General features: G+C 38.5%; 3 protein-coding genes across 7 annotated transcripts in view; 2 read left to right on the top strand and 1 right to left on the bottom strand.

Annotated features, from left to right (window-relative positions):
* The window catches only part of LOC111466807 (mediator of RNA polymerase II transcription subunit 34), a 12,395-nt gene extending 6,562 nt beyond the window's left edge, over positions 1-5,833 (top strand). For 2 of the 3 annotated variants that reach the window (XM_023111432.1, XM_023111434.1), the window contains 11 exons: positions 244-277; positions 1,249-1,301; positions 1,366-1,443; positions 1,531-1,596; positions 1,993-2,059; positions 2,217-2,270; positions 2,396-2,503; positions 2,772-2,836; positions 3,312-3,390; positions 4,208-4,422; positions 5,413-5,833. In XM_023111432.1, coding sequence (XP_022967200.1) covers positions 244-277; positions 1,249-1,301; positions 1,366-1,443; positions 1,531-1,596; positions 1,993-2,059; positions 2,217-2,270; positions 2,396-2,503; positions 2,772-2,836; positions 3,312-3,390; positions 4,208-4,422; positions 5,413-5,604 — 1,011 coding nt within the window. In that variant the 3' untranslated portion in view covers positions 5,605-5,833. The remainder of the gene's footprint in view (positions 1-243; positions 278-1,248; positions 1,302-1,365; positions 1,444-1,530; positions 1,597-1,992; positions 2,060-2,216; positions 2,271-2,395; positions 2,504-2,771; positions 2,837-3,311; positions 3,391-4,207; positions 4,423-5,412) is intronic. The other variant, XM_023111433.1, reaches the window with a different exon arrangement.
* A 1,820-nt stretch (positions 5,834-7,653) lies between these two features.
* LOC111466834 (protein MOS2-like) lies at positions 7,654-11,183 on the top strand. Of its 3 annotated transcripts, XM_023111481.1 has the most exons (3): positions 7,656-9,199; positions 10,436-10,642; positions 10,934-11,183. In XM_023111481.1, exon 1 carries the CDS (start codon positions 7,728-7,730, stop codon positions 9,141-9,143), a length of 1,416 nt encoding a protein of 471 aa, XP_022967249.1. In that variant the 5' UTR covers positions 7,656-7,727; the 3' UTR covers positions 9,144-9,199; positions 10,436-10,642; positions 10,934-11,183. The 3 variants fall into 3 exon arrangements, with proteins under 3 accessions (XP_022967250.1, XP_022967249.1, XP_022967248.1); XM_023111482.1 differs by lacking the exon at positions 10,436-10,642 and having other exon boundaries at positions 7,654-9,199; XM_023111480.1 differs by lacking the exon at positions 10,934-11,183 and having other exon boundaries at positions 10,436-10,840.
* On the bottom strand, positions 11,150-16,972 carry LOC111466825 (beta-amylase 1, chloroplastic-like). Its single transcript, XM_023111462.1, has 4 exons — positions 16,298-16,972; positions 12,388-12,598; positions 12,179-12,295; positions 11,150-12,076 (listed from the first exon to the last, which is right to left on the bottom strand). Exons 1-4 carry the CDS (start codon positions 16,831-16,833, stop codon positions 11,282-11,284), a joined length of 1,659 nt encoding a protein of 552 aa, XP_022967230.1. The 5' UTR covers positions 16,834-16,972; the 3' UTR covers positions 11,150-11,281.
* Positions 16,973-17,995: the final 1,023 nt, after the last annotated feature.

Genomic DNA, 17,995 nt, shown 5'->3' with positions numbered 1-17,995 from the left:
CCCCCACACACACACACACACACACACACACTTAATTATTGCATACCAAATGTTCCTATCCCCAATGCTAAGAAACAGCTACTGGGCACAACATTGAAAAAGAGGAAATTCAGGAACCCAGTTTAGGTGACCCTTTGAGATCATGTAAAGAGTGAACGTATTTTTGATTTTTTAGCATCTTGGTTCGTATAAGCATTGCATTGGTTAACTGATCTAATAGCTTGAAGTGCTTTGGCATTTCAGGTAGCCTTTGGTATGGGAATCAACAAACCAGATGGTTAGTTTCTTGCTAATTTATGGTTTTAACAATGTTGCAGGACTTCTTCCTCTTTTTATTTTACAGCCGAATTTTTTTTGCCGATAATGTTAGCTATTTTTGGATAGCCTTAAGTGATAATACTTGTTTGGTCATTTTTAAAATCTAGTGGTTGAAATTTGTGCAAAATAGGGGATCCATTTTGCACTTGGAGTATACTTCATGTTGCATGTGATATCCCACAATGGTTGGGGGGGAACGAAACACACTTTATAAGGGTGTGGAAACCTTTCCCTAGTAGATGCATTTTAAAGCCTTGAGGGAAAGCTCGAAAGGAAAAGCCCAAAGAGGACAATATTTGCTAATGGTGGGCTTGGGCTGTTACAAATGTATCAGAGCTAGACACTGGGCGATGTGCCAGCGAGGAGGCTATTTTCCAAAGGGGGTAGACACGAGGCGGTGTGCCAGCAAGGACGCTGGGCCCCGAAGGAGGGTGGATTTGGTGGTGGTCCCACATCGATTGGAGAAAGGAACGAGTGCCAGCGAGGATGCTGGGCCCTGAAGGGGGGTGGATTGTGATATCCCACATTGGTTGGGGAGGAGAACGAAACACCCTTTATAAGGGTGTGGAAACCTTTTCCTAGTAGACACGTTTTAAAGCATTGAGGGAAAGCCCAAAGAGGACAATATCTTCTAGCGGTGGGCTTGGGTCGTTACATTGCATGTCTTGAAAATCGGGACAAAAAGGATGAACACAATTTAATGTTCCTCATCTTTGAAATTGGTGAAGGAAAGATGGGGAAAACATAGAGGAAAATGAAAATAGAAGGGAGAAAAATGAGAGAATAGTAAGGTCAATGGGTGTGTGTATTTATGTTCTAATTTTAATTTTTAAAATGCAGTAGTTTTTTTTTTCTTTGTTAAATTTATCTGGCACGTCATATCTGAACATCGACATACTCTGAAACTCATTTCTCGGTTACTGCTTGTAGTCAGATTCGTCATCCATCACAGTCTGAGCAAATCAATGGAAACATACTATCAGGTCCTTCTCTAACTAAACATACATTTCATTCAATTCTCTCCCTTTGTAACTTCTTGTGTCGCAGGAAAGTGGACGAGCTGGACGGGATGGGCTTCCATCCGAATGCCTACTTTACTATAGGCCTGGTGATGTCCCAAGACAAGTAAGTAGTTTTCGAGGCATTGGCATGAGCCTATGTGTATTATTCAACTTCCTGAAGATTTAGTAGTCTATACTGTCATCCTTGCAGAGTTCAATGGTATTTTATGAGAATTCTGGATTGGAGAATCTATATGGTATTGTTCAATATTGTCAGGTATTATCTTTACAATTAAATCGAAATGTGTTCGAGTACTTTTTTAAAATTGTATTTTTTTTAATTAATAAACAAATAATATAATTGCAGAGGTGTTTTAAGTTTACCTTTTCCCTTCCCTTATTTCTTTTTAAAGCTATTTATTTGGAAATAGACAAGATAATTTTGGAGATTTCAACTTACTTCAGATGAGAAGGAAAATTTAGCATTTGTCGTGCTCTTGATATTAAACATCTTAGTTTCATTTTTTTTACTTCATGTTAGTTGACAGTTGAGATGGTGTTTTTTTTTTTTCTTTGTGTTGCCTTCTTTAGGAGAATGCTTTACCCTTTTGTTGTCTCCTTCAATTTTATTTTCTTAAAATGTGATTGTATTTCCTCTTTCTAATTATTGCAGTCCAGACAACAATGTCGTCGCAGTGCCTTCTTCCGACATTTTGCTGAGCCATTAAAAGACTGCAATGGTACACTCCCCCCTCCCCATTTCTTTTATTTATTTATTTATTATTACCTTTTTTTTTTTTTTGGGGGGGGGGGGGGGGTCTGTTGGGGAAGGGGGTGGTTCTGCAAACACTTTCTATTTTTCTTTCTGGAAAAATAATCATAGATCTAAATTTTCAGGGATGTGCGATACGTGTGCAGTCCCCAATGAGTTTACGGAATTGGATGTCTGTTGTATGTTCCTTCAACTTTTGTTTCTGATGCCAATTTATTTTAAGTAAAAGAAGTTATTCTCTTTCCTTTTCTTTTCTAAGGAAGATTTTTCTTTTAATTTTAGTGTACTTTATCTTTTTTAATAGGTCATGCTAGAGTTATTATTTCAATGTTACAAGATGTACAGAAGACCAATCAGAGGATGACAATGTTGCAATTAGTTGACAAATTGAAAGGAAAGCGCGACGAACTAGGTTGGTTTGCTGATTTTTGATATTCTTTACTGTCCGAAGATATCAAAGGATGAGTATACAATTGATTTTTGTATTGCTATTTCACATGGTTTATTAAAGCTTAGAATGGAAGAGGCTGTTTTCGCGTTTTCACGTGCTTGCATTACATCTGATTAGCATCTCTTAGCCAAGAGAGAGAGAGAGAGAGAGAGAGAGAAATTTTGTCTTGCTTGACAATGCAGTTTGCAGAACTTCATTCTTAAGGTCTTAACGTTGTGTATAATTTCAGTTTCTGACCTAAGGAAAGAGGAGATGGAGCAACTTATCATACAACTTTTATTAGACCGTGTTTTGGTAAGGTTTCTTCCTCTTTATGTAACTTGCTATAATACATTGAAGGCCTAGGGGAAGGAGGGGGGAGGTGGAACCATGGAGGAATTTAGCGTTTTTTTTCTTCCTCGAGGTTCTCTTCAAATAAAAGATCTTTCTCCTGCCTTTTCCTAATTGAGACAAATCAGGAGTATGGTTGTAATCTCCTTACGTTCTGTTGGGATTGGAGACCTTCTTTCTGTATTCATTTTATTATATAGCTATACAAACTACTCGTGCTCTAATTGTTTCTCGATTAACATTCAATCAAGACCGATCTAACATCATCGGAAGTATAATTCTCTTCTATTCTTTTGATCGAAAATTATCTTCTATTTATGAGTTGAATTACTATGACATGTAGTTAGTTTTTCCTGTTCGTTGATTGGCTCATCTATGCTGCTGTATTATATCTTTTCTAATCCGTTTGTGGCATTGGAATAATTTTCTGTTGCTTCAGAAAGAAGAATTTCAGCATACAGCTTATGCTACAAATGCGTATATTACAGTTGGACCATTAGCCCGGCAAGTGTTGCAAGGTTAGGAATTCTATTTTTCAACAGTTGATGGCCACATGAAAACACTGTAAGTACAAGGGATTGTTTTCCCTTGTTATTGCTCTAAAGCCAGAAGTATGAAGGATTTTTTCGTTCTTTCAACAAACAAAAATTAAAGAAAAAATACTGTGTTCTAATTTCTAAACAAATTTTCAATTATTGTACTTATCTTAAAAAGTATGGTATTTGTGAGATCCCAGGTCGGTTGGGGAGGAGAGAGAAGCCATTCCTTTTAAGGGTGTAGAAACCTCCCTCTAGCCTGGGTTGTTACAAATGGTATCAGAGCTAGGACAATGTGCCAGCGAGGAGATGAGCCCCTTTAGGGGGTGGACACGAGGCGGTGTGCCAGCAAGGACGCTGGTCCCAAAAGGGTGGATTGGGGGGGTCCCGCATCGATTGGAGAAGGAACAAGTGCCAGCGAGGACCTTGGGCCCTGAAAGGGATGGATTGTGAGATCCCACATTGGTTGGGGAAGAGAACAAACCATTCTTTATAAGAGTGTGGAAACCTCTCCCTAGCAGACACGTTTTAAAAATCTTGAGGGGAAGCCCGAAAAGGAAAGCTCAAATAGGACAATATCCGCTAGCGGTAGGTTTAAGCTTTGGACTGTTATAGTATTTCTCTGTAAGAAAACTGAACTTAGAACAGTTCCAAAAAGCCTTGAATATATATATATTTGAATTTCAGAGAATTAAAAACACAGTTTGTTATCGAGCTATTACTTGCTTTCTAAGAAAAAAAATGTGAAACTGGAAAAGGATACCAAAAGATATACTAATTGACTTCGCTGTGCATACAGGGAAGAAGGTTGTGAAACTTGAGATTTCCGGCAAACAAAAGATAACTGGTGTAAAATCTAGAAGAAAGAGTGTTGCTTCATCAGGTTTAGAGTATAGACTCGACGAGCTACGCAAGGAACTTGCGTCCATTGACGGAGACATTTTCCCTCATGCAGTGCTCTCTACCCAGCAAATTGGTGTCTTAAGTGCCCAAAAGCCCACTTCCTTGGATCAGGCAAGTTTTCTTAATGTCAATTTTATTTACTGATTTCGTAAAGGTTGGCTGCTGGTTGCTTAAGAAGCCTTTACATACAGGAGTCCCGTTCAATTTAATTACAAGCATCTGAGTTTAAGAATTGCCAAAAAAAAAATCCCCTGGCTGAGATCAATTAGGACCGCACTTATAACTACTCTGTTTCCTGGTCGTCATTTATTTTTTAAATTCATGCTTGTTTCCTCGTAATCACCTTACTTAAAACCACATCATGTAAAACCTGCTTTATTTAGATCGGAAAAATCGTATGATTTTATGAAACCGTGTACTATGGCTCGAATCCGTAGGCAATCCTATGTATGATAGGAGCAGTTGACAATTGAATCCAATTTTGCCTATTATTTTCATTTTCGTATCCGTAATAGTGCGAAAAGATGGAAGGCCCAATTCTAAGTTGTTCAAGAATAGTGGCGTTGAGTGTCTCGCCTCTTTTCCTTAGGATTAGTCAGTTCTATTTCTCGATGGGGGTAAGGGAAGGGATATAACTTAGCGGTAGAGTATCGCCTTGACGTGGCAGAAGTCATTGGTTCGAGTCTGATTATCCCTAAACCCAATGTGAGTTTTTCTATTTTTATTTGCTCCTCTACCGTGATCGAATGAGAATGGATAAGAGGCTCGTGGGATTGACGTGAGGGGCTGGGGATGACTATATTTCTAGGAGCGAACTCCAAGCAAATATGGAGCGCATGGATACAAGTTATGCCTTAGGAATGTCATGCTTGTTTCAAAAACGTATTGTTTTTCCAATATGAGCCTAACTTAACTGGTACAACATTTATACCATTCGACCCAGAAAAAGAACTTTTTTTTAATTTTTAAAATTTTTCTTGGTAGCAAGTGCTTCTCTAATTTTAAGGTAATAATATTCAACTAGTTTCTTTGAACACATTGACTGCAGTTGTGATTGACCAATCCAAAATTCTGAAAATGTTATTAGATGTTTTGTTGCAGTTGGAAACAATGATTGGAAAAGTGAAGGCAGAGAAGTATGGAAATAGAATTCTTGGGGAAATAGAAAAGTGGTCCGCTGCTCAAAGCCAAAATGCTTCGCAAGAAGAGCAAGGAGATGAAGATAGGGCTCCAAAAAGACCAAAAACCATCGACACTCACGTTGTTATTGAGAGCAGCGACGAGGAAGCCTGATGAGTTCAACAAAGATTTTGTGATCAAGAACATCATGTTTCTGATCCACTGGTTTGTAGCTTTCTTCCTCATCTCTCCCCTTCTGTTTCCTATTCAAGTTCCCCTTTTTTGGTTGCTCCTGTGATGCCATGTGCCATACTTAATTTGATGCGATGAGAAGGGGATATGCTTCATTACTAATAGAACGGACCTGAGTTTTATGGGTTTAAAATTTTCAGAATTTGATTCATTCATTTTTCCTCAGAATCTTCCTTTTCCAAGGTTTAAGGAGAGTTTATAATGCCAGTATTGGAACTAGAAGTGCGGAAATGGCTTTAGAATAAGATTATTGATGATGTATCGTTCTCCTCGGTCGCATTATAACATTTGTCTGTTTTTGCCCTTCCATGGTTGGATGGATGTCACTTAAGCATCATAACATTTGTCTGTTTTTTCCCTTGCATGGTTGGATGAGTGTCACTTAAGGGTTGTCGCTTTGCTTGTCGCCATGTGAGGGTCATAACTTATTCTCTTCATAGTATAGTTGTGACACATGGTTTTAAATGATACACTATTCTCCTCGGTCACATCATAAGACTCGTCTATTTTTGCCTTGCGTGGTCGGATGGACGCCACTTAAGGGTCGTTGTTTTGCTTGTCGCCATGTGAGGGTCACTCACAACCTACCCTCTTCATAGTATAATTGTGACACATGGCTTTAAATGATGCACCATTCTCCTCAGTTGCATCATAACACTTTCTGTTTTTACTCTTGCGTGGTCGGATGGACGCCACTTAAGGTCTTCGCTTTGCTTGTCGCTATATAAGGGTTACAACCTATTCTTTTCATAGTATAGTTTTGATACATGGCTTTAAATGATGCACCGTTCTCCTTGGTCACATCATAACACTTGTCTGTTTTTGTCCTTGTGTGGTTGGATAGGCGTCACTTAAGGGTTGTTGTTTTGCTTGTCGCCATGTGAGGGTCACAACCTACTATTTTCATAGTATAGTTGTGACACATGGCTTTAAATGATGCACGGTTCTCCTTGGTCACATCATAACACTCGTTTGTCTTTTGCCCTTGTGTGGTCGGATGGACGCCACTCAAGGGTTCTTGCTTTTTTTGTCGTCATGTGAAGGTGACAACCTACTCTATTCATAATATAATTATGACACGTGGCTTTAAATATGACTTTAAAAGTATCAAAATGAAGTTTTAAGAATGGAAGGCATATGAGTTAAGATGCGTGTGCACATTGAAATTTGGAATCTAAGCATATAGGCTTGTTAGGTGCGTACCCTATAGCCTAGTAGAAGCTCGTTAAGGTAGGAATGGGCTTATAAATGTGTGTAAATAAACAATTTTATAATTTCAAATTATACTAAAGAAAAAAAAATTAATAAATATTGTATTTTGGGTAATAAAATCAATTTGTTTTTGTTAAATTAGGATATTTATTATAAATTATATAAACATATATTCAAGCTATGTTTAGTGGTATCTTACTCCAAGTTTGATGGACTAAAATTATCGAACATATTTTAAATATGCATAATTTGAATTAGTTTTGAAGCTATCGAAAACGCATTGTTTTTTGAATTTCTATTGCCTACCAAAAAGGTGATCATTTTGGACCGTGCATACTGATTTTAGTGATTTGTCATACACTCCCGTCAATGAAGATAAGTAAAAAGGGTTCTCTCCAATGTGAAAATAAACAAAACGAGCATGGGGTCATGGGTAACACATCCTAGACAAGCATGATTAGAATATTCGATATGTAGCCATAGACAACACGCTTTGAACAAACATGACCGTGAAGAACTTTAAGAAGTGTTTAATAAATTTCAAACTTTAAAAATATTAAAAAAAATAGTTATTTTGTCTAATCTAACCTTTTTTAATTTCATAATTTCTAGTTTTTGTCTTTTTTATTTTTTTACTTACTCCATGTTCATATTAGCCTAAATTTGCATGATAAATAAACCGGGTATCCAACGGCTGAACCAACGGTTCGGTTTTCTCCATGGTGTAAAGTCGAACCGGATTCATGGTCTCTCCATATCCCACCGTCAAAAGAACTCGAAACTCCATTTCCGAAATTCCAGGCCCCCAGTTTTGAAGGATTCGGGATTCAACCATGAAGCTATCGTTCTCTCTTCCTTCCAAATCCTCTTCCTCTTCCAAGCCAAATCTCGTCAGACCTTCAAAGGGATTCGACGATAAAACCCTAGATCATGGAGATTTAGAGGATTCCAAGGAGTATGTTAACGAATTTGACGCTTCCAAACCCTTCTCCGAAACCAGGGCTAGCTCCAGAAACATTGTTATTCCTTCCCTCCAGAACGAATGGAGGCCACTGAAGAGAATGAAAAATCTCGAAGTCCCTCTCGGGCAATCGGACGAGTCTGATCTCAAGTTCGAATCGGCCTCTGGATTAGATCCGCCGGAAGATTCGAAGATGTCGTTCGGTCTTAATGTAAGGCAGTCCGTCGACGGTATGAAGAGTGCCGATGATTCGGAATCTGTGGAGGAGCCACGGCCTGCTCCTTTGGAGGTTGTTATGCTGGAGAAGTTTAAAGCGGATCTGAAGAGGTTACCTGAGGATAGAGGCTTCGAGGATTTCGAGGAGGTTCCTGTGGAAAGCTTTGCTGCGGCTTTGATGGAAGGCTATGGCTGGCGTCAGGGTCGGGGAATTGGGAGGAACGCCAAAGAGGATGTTAAAGTTAAGGAATATAATCGAAGAACAGACAAGCAAGGGCTAGGGTTTGTCACCGACGTTCCTGTTGGGCTTTCAAACAAGAAGGATGAGAAAGATAAAGAGAGAGAGCGCGAGAAAAACAGAGATGGAGATAGAGTGAAGGAAAACAGAGATCGAGGAAGTGATGGATTGTCTACTATTGGGAAACATGTTAGGATTATCGGCGGAAGAGATGCGGGTTTGAAAGGTAAAATTGTCGAGAAGTTAGATCATGATTGGCTTGTTCTTAAGCTTAGAGACGAACATGTCAAAGTGAAAGTCCGTGCAACTGATATTGTCGAATTGGGTTCCAAAGAAGAGGAAAGATTCTTGAGGAAACTGGAGGAATTGAAAGTTCAGGATGTAAACAAAGGCCAGAGACGGAGAAGAGAAGTTGTGGAGAAGCGTGAAAATGGTACAAGGGACGAAGAAAGGAAGAACGGTAGAATCTCTTGGGTCACTAGTCATATTCGCGTTAGAATCATCAGCAAAGACTTTAAGGGAGGAAAGTTTTATCTGAAAAAGGGAGAGATAGTAGACGTAGTTGGGCCCTCTGTTTGTGATATATCCATTGATGGGAGTAGAGAGCTTGTACAAGGGGTCTCTCAAGAGCTTCTTGAAACTGCACTTCCTAGACGTGGGGGACCTGTTCTTGTTCTTTACGGTAAGCACAAGGGAGTTTATGGGAGTTTAGTTGAGAGGGATCTTGACAAAGAGACAGGGGTAGTGCGGGATGCAGATAGCCATGAATTACTTAATGTGCGTTTAGAACAGATTGCTGAATATATTGGTGACCCAAGTTACTTGGGATATTGACTCTTTGTACCCAAGATGGTGCTGGACCTGTTTTAGAGGTTACTCTGTTTTATCAGGTACTTTTGGTTCTAATAGTACTTCTTATATGCATACATAGTTGGTTTATCATCTACTTTGTTTAACGCGTTGAAATGTACTCTCACTATATTTCTTTCTTTTCTTTCCATATTCGTTGGGGAACTTGTGTGTTCTATGTGAAAATTGATGGTTTAGCTTATAAGGTCAAATGATGAGAGATGACGATCCAATGTATATGTGAGATCCCACATTGGTTGGGGAAGAGAACGAAGCATTCTTTGTAAGGGTATGGAAACCTCTCCCTAGTAGACGCTTTTTAAAAACCTGGAAGTCCGAAAGGGAAATCCCAAAGAGTACAATATTTGCTAGCGGTGGGCTTGGGCTGTTACCAAATGGTATCAGAGCCAGCCAGACACCAGGCGATGTGCAAGTGAGGAGACTGAGCCCATAAGGTGAATGGACATGAGGCGGTGTGCCAGCAAAGATGCTGGTCTCAAAGTGGGTGGATTGGGGGGTCTCACATCGATTGGAGAAGGGAACGAGTGCCAGTGAGGATGTTGTGCCCCGAAAGGGAGTGGATTGTGAGATCCCACATCGGTTGGGGAGGTGAATGAAGCATTCTTTATGAGGGTGTGGAGACTTCTCCCCGTTTTAAAAACCTGGAGGGGAAGTCTGAAAGAGAGTCCAAAAAAGACCGGCTAGTGGTGGGACTGTTACAATGTTAGAGGGAAATGGCTGGTATTGCTGGTATTGGGGCTAAATAAAATGTGAAAAATTGACAATCCATGGATCAAGCGAAAATGATCTACTATGCTAAGCTTTTGTTGGGATGTTTTACTTTTAATCTTACATGCTCTCTAACGTTAAACTAAGCCTTAGCCCTACATCTCCCACATTTTATACAAGTGATGTAATACATATTCATGTTCTTCTCTATATATGTCATGAGCCATTGTCAAACTTCGTGTTTTCTTTCATGAAAAACTTCAAAAGAAAATCTACGTTCTTTTTGTTAGTCAAGAAGATGCTTGAATTTTGAACATATTGATATAAGAGACTAAAACAGAGTTCTTAAATTTTTGGGACCGTAAGTAATACAGGGATAAACTGTATTTGAACTTTGAATTCTCAACTTGTTTCAGCGTATCTATAGCTGGTAACTGACCACCACTATTAGCTGTTAGGATTAGGATTTTATTGTTTTCAATTAGATGATATTGGGGATTATGCAAATTGTTGTTACTTTCTGATTGATGATTTCATGTATCGTTCAGAGTTTCGATAAATGACATGCCGTGACACGTGAGTTATCTGAACAAGTCCTTTACATGAATGAGCCGCCTATGTGCTAATGTGCATAGTAAGTCGTCTTAGAATGCTCAGAGCATGAAGTGTACGCAGAAAACTCCTGCACCTGCCAAGTGGTGGTGATAATTATTCCCTCTTACCCTCAAAAGATGCTTCTGAATAGTGAACTTATGGTAATTTTCACTACATTTGTTCGCAAAGTGGTGAATTATTGGTGTGTTGGTGATAACTAATTGTGGGGGATATGATATTGGGTTAAATAGAGTTGATCCATTTGCTTTTTGTATGTGATGTGAACTAATTGATAAAAGAATAGCCGTGTGAAAGTGACCTCTCTCTTGAATGGTTTTGCATGGAATGCATTTAGTTGATGCACTATTCCACTCCTTTACTGGAATTCATTAGTTTGCAAGTGATGGTATTTCCTTCTCTTCTTTAATATCTTCTTTGACTAATATTTCCAGATTCAAATCTTCATGAATGGCATCCGTCTTCTCCAAAGTCGAAAGTTGAGAGACAGATAGATCGAGGGTGATGCTCATACTTACACGGGCATAGTTGTTGGAACTAGCTTTCAGGTGCATCTTGTGTAGTGACCTTTGTTTGGATTTATTTTTACGGGGGGAGATTTTTTGTGAGATCAAGCATTCTTTATAAGAGTGGTAAAACCAAACATTGAGTGGTGAAACCAATCTACATGAATTTATATATATGTGACTGATCAATTGTTATACCTTACTACAATACATGCATACATCGGAAGAACCATTGTGTAATTCTTTTGAATGATTTGCATTTGTGTGACATTATCTTCAATGATATACAAGAGCCAATCTCGAAGTAGTAATATCTGTTGCAGAAGAGAGGCCTCTGTTGCTTCCAGGATCTAGCTTGGCTCGAAAAAGCTTGGCATCAGACATCTGCCTCACAAAACGAGTAAATCGAACCCAGTTACTATACTCGAACATGTTCTTGTCCATCCTCACAAAATTGAAAGAAAATGAGGGCTTCTCCAATCCATCTGTGTAAACCCTTGACATCTTTACAACCTGTTGAAATGAGTCATCATCGAGTCCCAATGTGGAGTTTTCACCTTCCAAAGGTAGGTCGCATACCCGGGCAGCCATCAGCAGCTGCCGGAGAAACCCTTCAGGGCTACTGACAGGGTTCATCTGCTTCTCTGCCACATCCTTCATTTCAAAGCATGAACAACAGATAGTGAACCTGTACCTACCAAACATGCGAGCAATTGGGAGATACCCATCTCGGATTGAAGTATTGTAGTACCCAGCTGTTAACTCTGATGGGTGAGATTTTGTTCCATAGTGCCAGTGAATCCCAGCTAATTTAGCTGACAAATTTACTTCAATGCCTCTGAAAATGGTTTCAGCTTCCTTGCATAGTCTCTCCCCATGTAGTAGCAGCATTTCGGAGTACCATCTGAGAAAAAACTCCCCATAAGGCGTATTCCAAGAACCGTCATCGCCTCTAAAAAACTCCGATTGTTCGGGATTGTTCATCAAATTACTAGCACCAATTGGTCCTCCATTTCCCCATTCACGCATCCCAACATTTTGAGCACAAGCATTCAGAGAGGCAAGCATATACTAAACCAGAAAAGAAGAAAACAAAATGTAATCAGAACAACTGGTGCACGTATAGGATACACTAGAATCGTGAAACGGTGAAGAAGCTTTACACATTCCTACCTTATCGTAACACTGAAATTCTCCAAGCTCACGAGAGCGCCATGCCCATGCTAACTTCTGGGAAGGGGAAGAAGGATATCTTAGTTCACCACCAGGACCCATTCCAACTTGAATTCCCTGTAATATGAACATTAAGATAATGGATATAAGAGCCAAATTCAGAGATGGGAACTCAAAAATCAATACCCCAGATACAGCCACCAACTTACCGTTACAATGGCTCCGAGATAAGGCCTAAAAGTGTCTCTGAAATTTCTCATAAAATCGGCATACGCTTGGATAGGTGATCGTCCCCGCAAAACAGGAAGAGTGTCACATCCAAGAGTAATATATTCCATATTTCTCCTCCCAAATCTGTCAGAATATGCTAAATCGGGATCTTTATTAATTTCTTCAAGTACCCATTTAGGAAGGGGAATCCTTAATGTTTTATTGGGGAAACAAAGGGGAAATAAAGGAGATACTTCAGATTCAATGGCAGATAAACCACTAACTTAGAATAACGGTTAAATCTATCAAGACAACTCCTATCTATTTCATATAAACTTAAATCTATCAGCTTCCAATTTTATAGGAGGTTAACAGATTTGATTAATAAATAAATGGAATGTACAAACAAAAAAGTCAATACAAAAGGCCCTTCAATTGACTACAGTCATAGATATATGATAGTAATAAAATAAAATGATACTAAAACAGCATAGCAGAAATTGATAGCAATATCTTTGCAACAAACAAGGGAAAGTAAGAGGTCTGTATAAGACAAAAACTTTGATCGAGTTATGACAGCTGAGTCATGGATGGGAATTGAAGCAAGTTAGGAGTCATACAATTAATGGGCTAAGGACTATGGAGAGATCGACCATGTAATGAAGCCCCAACTTCACCGTCTTTATCATCTCGTCTTATAGTTAGTGTTATCTGATGTAATCGAGAGGGACTTTTTACCATTAAAAACCTTCCTCTTAGAAACGCCATCTTTTTTGCTTCTTGTCATACGACCATTTAGGAGCTTAAGACCCTAGGGGTCACCTTTTGCATTATTTTGATAACCATGCTTCCTAGACCATGATTTTAAAAATATTTGAAAGAAAGAATTCCAACTGCGTCTACCGTAAGAATTCCATGTTATTGTTGATAAAATTACCCTCTAGTGCAACATGTGCAGCAGCCAAAATGGAGGGAAGAGAAGAGACTTCAATGATACACTTATAATTGTTCCAGCTTCAACAATCTCATATCCTCTCCCTTATATGAACAACGACCAAGAAAGGAATTTTCATATTCAAGGTCTAATTACAAGGACAAGAGCCAAGAAGTTACGACAAGCTTCAGTCACATATATTCAAGCTATGGTAAGCTTGTCAAAAGAAATTCTAGAAGATATTGGATTCCTCTAAATGTTGTGCAAAATTGAATTTCAAGATAGAGAAGCATTAAATGCACTTTAATTTGCATTTTAATGAACTTATAGTTGAATTTATAGAACTTAGTACAAAGATGGTTACTAGATAGTACATTTCTTTTATTGCATTATTTTTAATATGGGCATTATTTTAATTGTAATTTCAATATTTGTTTGTCATTTAAGTTAGTTTTTAATATGGGAGTTAAGTTATATTATAACCTATAACAAGCCATTACCCATAACAAGCCATTTTAATATGGAGGTTGTGTACTAACATAGGTTAAGGTTGTCAAAGGCTATATAAAATCATCTTTACTTCCAAGATAGACATCACAAATTGGAAATGAAAATAACAGAGTTTCTATTTTAGCTTTGTTGAGAGATAAGTTTTTACTTTGCAATTTCTTGTATTTAGAACTTGCATGTTAGAGTCATTCAAGTAGAAATGATCCAATCTCTTGTGGAGTGATTCGAATCACGAGTTCAAAAATGAGTTTTCTTACTCTTTCTTGATGGTAATCCGTTCCAAATCTTTCCTTTGATTTAATTCTTATCATTTTTGGAATTATTGAATAATTCAAATCAAAAGGTCTTGTTCTTCAACCTTATCATTTTTGGAATTATTGAATAATTCAAATCTAAAGGTCTTGTTCTTCAACAAGGTATTTAGATCAAATATCAGGAGTCCCGTATAAAGCTCTTGGGTTGAAAATGTTATGAAACTCTTGGAATTTGATCTTGTTGAAAAACAAGAACTTTAGATCTAAATGATCCAAAGAATTGCTGAATGATCCAATGATAAGAATTAATCCAAGGGAAAGTTTTGGAACATAATACCTTGATGATCAAAATTAAGAGTAAAGAAAACTCGTTTCTAGATTCGTGATACAAATCACTCCACATGAACTTTAATCAATACTACTTAAATAACTCTAGCATGCAAGTTCTAAACACAAGAATCTACAGGGTAAAGAGTAAAAACTTAACTCTTAACAAAGCTAAAATAAAAACACTATTCTTTTTTATTCCAAAATGTGAAGTCTACCATGAAAGAAAACTTTATTTTGACAACTTAACTTATGTGCCTCCCTATTAAAATGGAGAAAGTGAAAAATACTCGTAAGCTTACATGACAAACAAATACTGAAATTACAATTAAAATAGTGTTATTTAGTAACCATCCTTAGACTAGTTCCATAAATCCAACTATGAGTTCATTAAATGCAAATTAAAGTGCATTAAATGCATCTCTATCTTGAAATTCAACTTTGAAGGTCTCCAACATCTTCTAGAATTTCCTTCGACGAGCTCACCATAGCTTGCTTGAATATAAGTGACTAAAGCTTATTGTAACTTCTTGCCTCTCGTCCTTGTAATTGGACCTTGAGGTATGAAAATTCCTTGGTCGCGGTTCGTATCACCTACTCTAGGTTTTATCGTCCCTAGTGTCAGAAAAAATTTAACTGACTTGTCCCAATTCTGAATCAAATAGCAGCCTCCTTGCCATTAGATTCCATCATATTGCATTTTTATCCCACATAACAGTCACTGACAGCTTGAACATGATGCCACATGCAGCAAACAATAAAACAAACAAACAAACAAACAGATACCACAAAAGGCTAATTTCTTTAGCTAATAATCATTAGGCCGTCAACGGAGTATGAGAAAAGAGTAAAATTCTGCAGCAATAGATCCTCATGAAAGTACTATAGACTATAATTCTATGTTATAGAAGGTTCTTCTGTTCCTGGCATTCCATGATAAGGGTCAGACCCTTCGGTAGGAGCATTTCAATCTCTCTTGTGAAGAGAATCATAGTTATTCTCACTAGTCATGATATCAAGGCAGTTTGAATGGCCAAAAGCCTTCATGCTTGACAACTTCTACAAGTGCTCCTCATCCATTAGTTCCCAGTCCACAAAACAACTGGTATTTCTCATCTCCTTGAAGAACTTTTGACCGAGGGGGTTGAGGGCAATGGTAAGACGAATTTAGAGTGCCACTGGTCACCTCGATGTATGGAGATGGAGTATGAATTATTGCTACCATATACAAGGCTTCTTACTCTACTTCCATTGTTGGGAAGGAGTCCCGGCTAATTTAGAGGATGAACATAGGTTTATAAGTAAGAAATACATCACTATTGGTCCGAGACCTTTTGGGAAAACCAAAGATAAAACCATGAGCAAAGGTGTACATTGTTTGAGGGCTCCAGAGAAAGGAGTCGAGCCTCAATTAAGAGGAGGCTGTTCGAGGGCTCTATAGGCCTCAGTGGAGGCTCTATGGTGTACTTTGTGTTCGAGGGGAGGATTGTTGAGGATTGTTGGGACGAGAGGAGGCTGTTCGAGGGCTCTATAGGCCTCAGGGGAGGCTCTATGGTGTAGTTTGTGTTCGAGGGGAGAATTGTTGAGGATTGTTGGGACGAGGCCCACATTGGCTAATTTAAGGAATACATCTCTATTGGTACGAGAAATTTTGGAAACCAAAAGCAAAGCTATGAGAGCTTAGATTTAAAGTGGACAATATCATACCATGGTGGAGATTCGTGATTCCTAAAACATGGAAGTAACATACATTCCTACAGTGATTCTACGCGGAAATTTAAATTCGAAGCAATGAAGCATGATGCGGGCGTCAGTTTTCTACATCGTAAATGGCATTAACTAGCCAAAATTGAACACTAAAATAGAGAAATTGAACCAACTAACCAGTGAGGATCGTCCGGCCCCATGCCATTTTGATTGAAAGTAAACACAGCGCGGACTTTAAGACCGTACCGACGAGCCATAGCCACAATTTCCAAATACCCTTTCCAATTATAACTACAAGGCACATCCGTCTCCACCAAACCCCACCAAACTTCAATCACGACGCCTTCAACTCCAGCCGCCGCAAGCGCCCTAAAGGATTGCGACATTGCCTTCCTCCTCCGCAGCTGACCAGCCGGAGACACGGCATCAAGAGGAAGCGTAACGAACACCGCGGAGCCAGTATTCCGACGCTCCAAAGAGAATCCATGCTGGAGCTCATACTGGACATCCCCGTTGTCCGAAGAACCAAAACCACCGGCGGCAGCGGAGAAGATGGAGGAGTTGAGACGGGAAGAGATGAAAATCCTCCGAGTTAGAGGGTAAGGGCGGGAAATGGAGGGGAATGGAGCGAAGCAGGAAGGGTCAGTCCTGGAGCAGCAGAAGGAAGCAGAAGGGGAGAAAGTTGGCGGAGATGGAGAGGCGGCGATGGCCATCGGAGATCGGAAAATGGAATTGAGATTAGGGTTTGGAATGGTGTGGCTTAGAGAAGAGGGAGAGAATCCATTAGAAAGGACAGTGAGCCCCGCCAGAGCAGCCCACCTCAAAACACTCAACACTCTAACACCACCGCCTCTTTCCCCCAATTATTTTTCAATTTCCTAAATTACCAAAAATAAATAAATACACCCAATTTTCAAAAATTAAATAATTTTTTTTTTAATTTTCAAATTTTTATGCTAGGGGTGTACATCCAACCCGAAAACTGGAGAGCTCAACCCGACTTATAAGGATTGGGTTGGGTTCATTTTTTTTAATCCGATCACGTTTGGGTTAGATTTGGGTTCCAAAAGAAATTGGTGGGCTCAACTCGACCTAACCCAAAAACATAATGAAGCCCCCTCCCCCCCCAATTTACCATTTGAAGCAACGGAGATTGATGAGCTTGTAAAATATTTATACCACAATAACTAGAAAGTTCAAACTAGTGACTCTTTGTTATTTCGTCTTTCTCGTTCTTTCTCTCTTGGTCGTTGTCAGTCTCCGTCTTCCTCTTTGAGTCTCACGTCGTCCATCTCAATATACTCGTCGTCAGTCTCAGTGTGCTCAACTGCTCGTCCCCGTCGGTGAGCTTCTGAACTTAAGAAAGAAGAGAAAAAGGGAAAAAGTTCGTCTCCTATTACGTTTTGAATTTTATTTTTTTGGAACAACCCCAACCCCAACCCGGAAATAGAGGGTTGGGTTGAGTTGGGTTGTGTTGTATTGGGTTACCAATCCAACCAACCTAAACTCCGGTATTTTGTTAAAAAAATCCCTCTTTTACATAAATTTTCAAATCTTTTTTTTAAGAAAATAATAAAAGTATTATAACTTAATTGATAACAATTTTATTTTCTTTTATTTTTCTACCATGATTTTCAGAAAGCTTTGGATTTTTAGTTAAATTTCAAAAAGGAAAACAAGTTTTTTAAAAAAAATAATTAATTTTTAAAGCATTGATAGAAAAATAAAGAAAAAACAAGCAAAAATAAAATGTTTTTTTTTAATATAAATATTAGTTGATTTTTTAGATAATTATTGTCTTTTTTTAATCTCTAATTTTTTAAAATTTTTAAAATTTTTTATCCATCCTTAAAAAAAAAAAAAAAAAAAAAAAAA

The sequence above is a fragment of the Cucurbita maxima genome, unplaced genomic scaffold, assembly GCF_002738345.1.
Source record: "Cucurbita maxima cultivar Rimu unplaced genomic scaffold, Cmax_1.0 Cma_Scf00032, whole genome shotgun sequence".
NCBI classification, from domain to species: Eukaryota; Viridiplantae; Streptophyta; class Magnoliopsida; order Cucurbitales; family Cucurbitaceae; genus Cucurbita; species Cucurbita maxima.
Note: the sequence above shows the minus strand (reverse complement) of the source record. Positions and strands in the feature narration are given on the sequence as shown.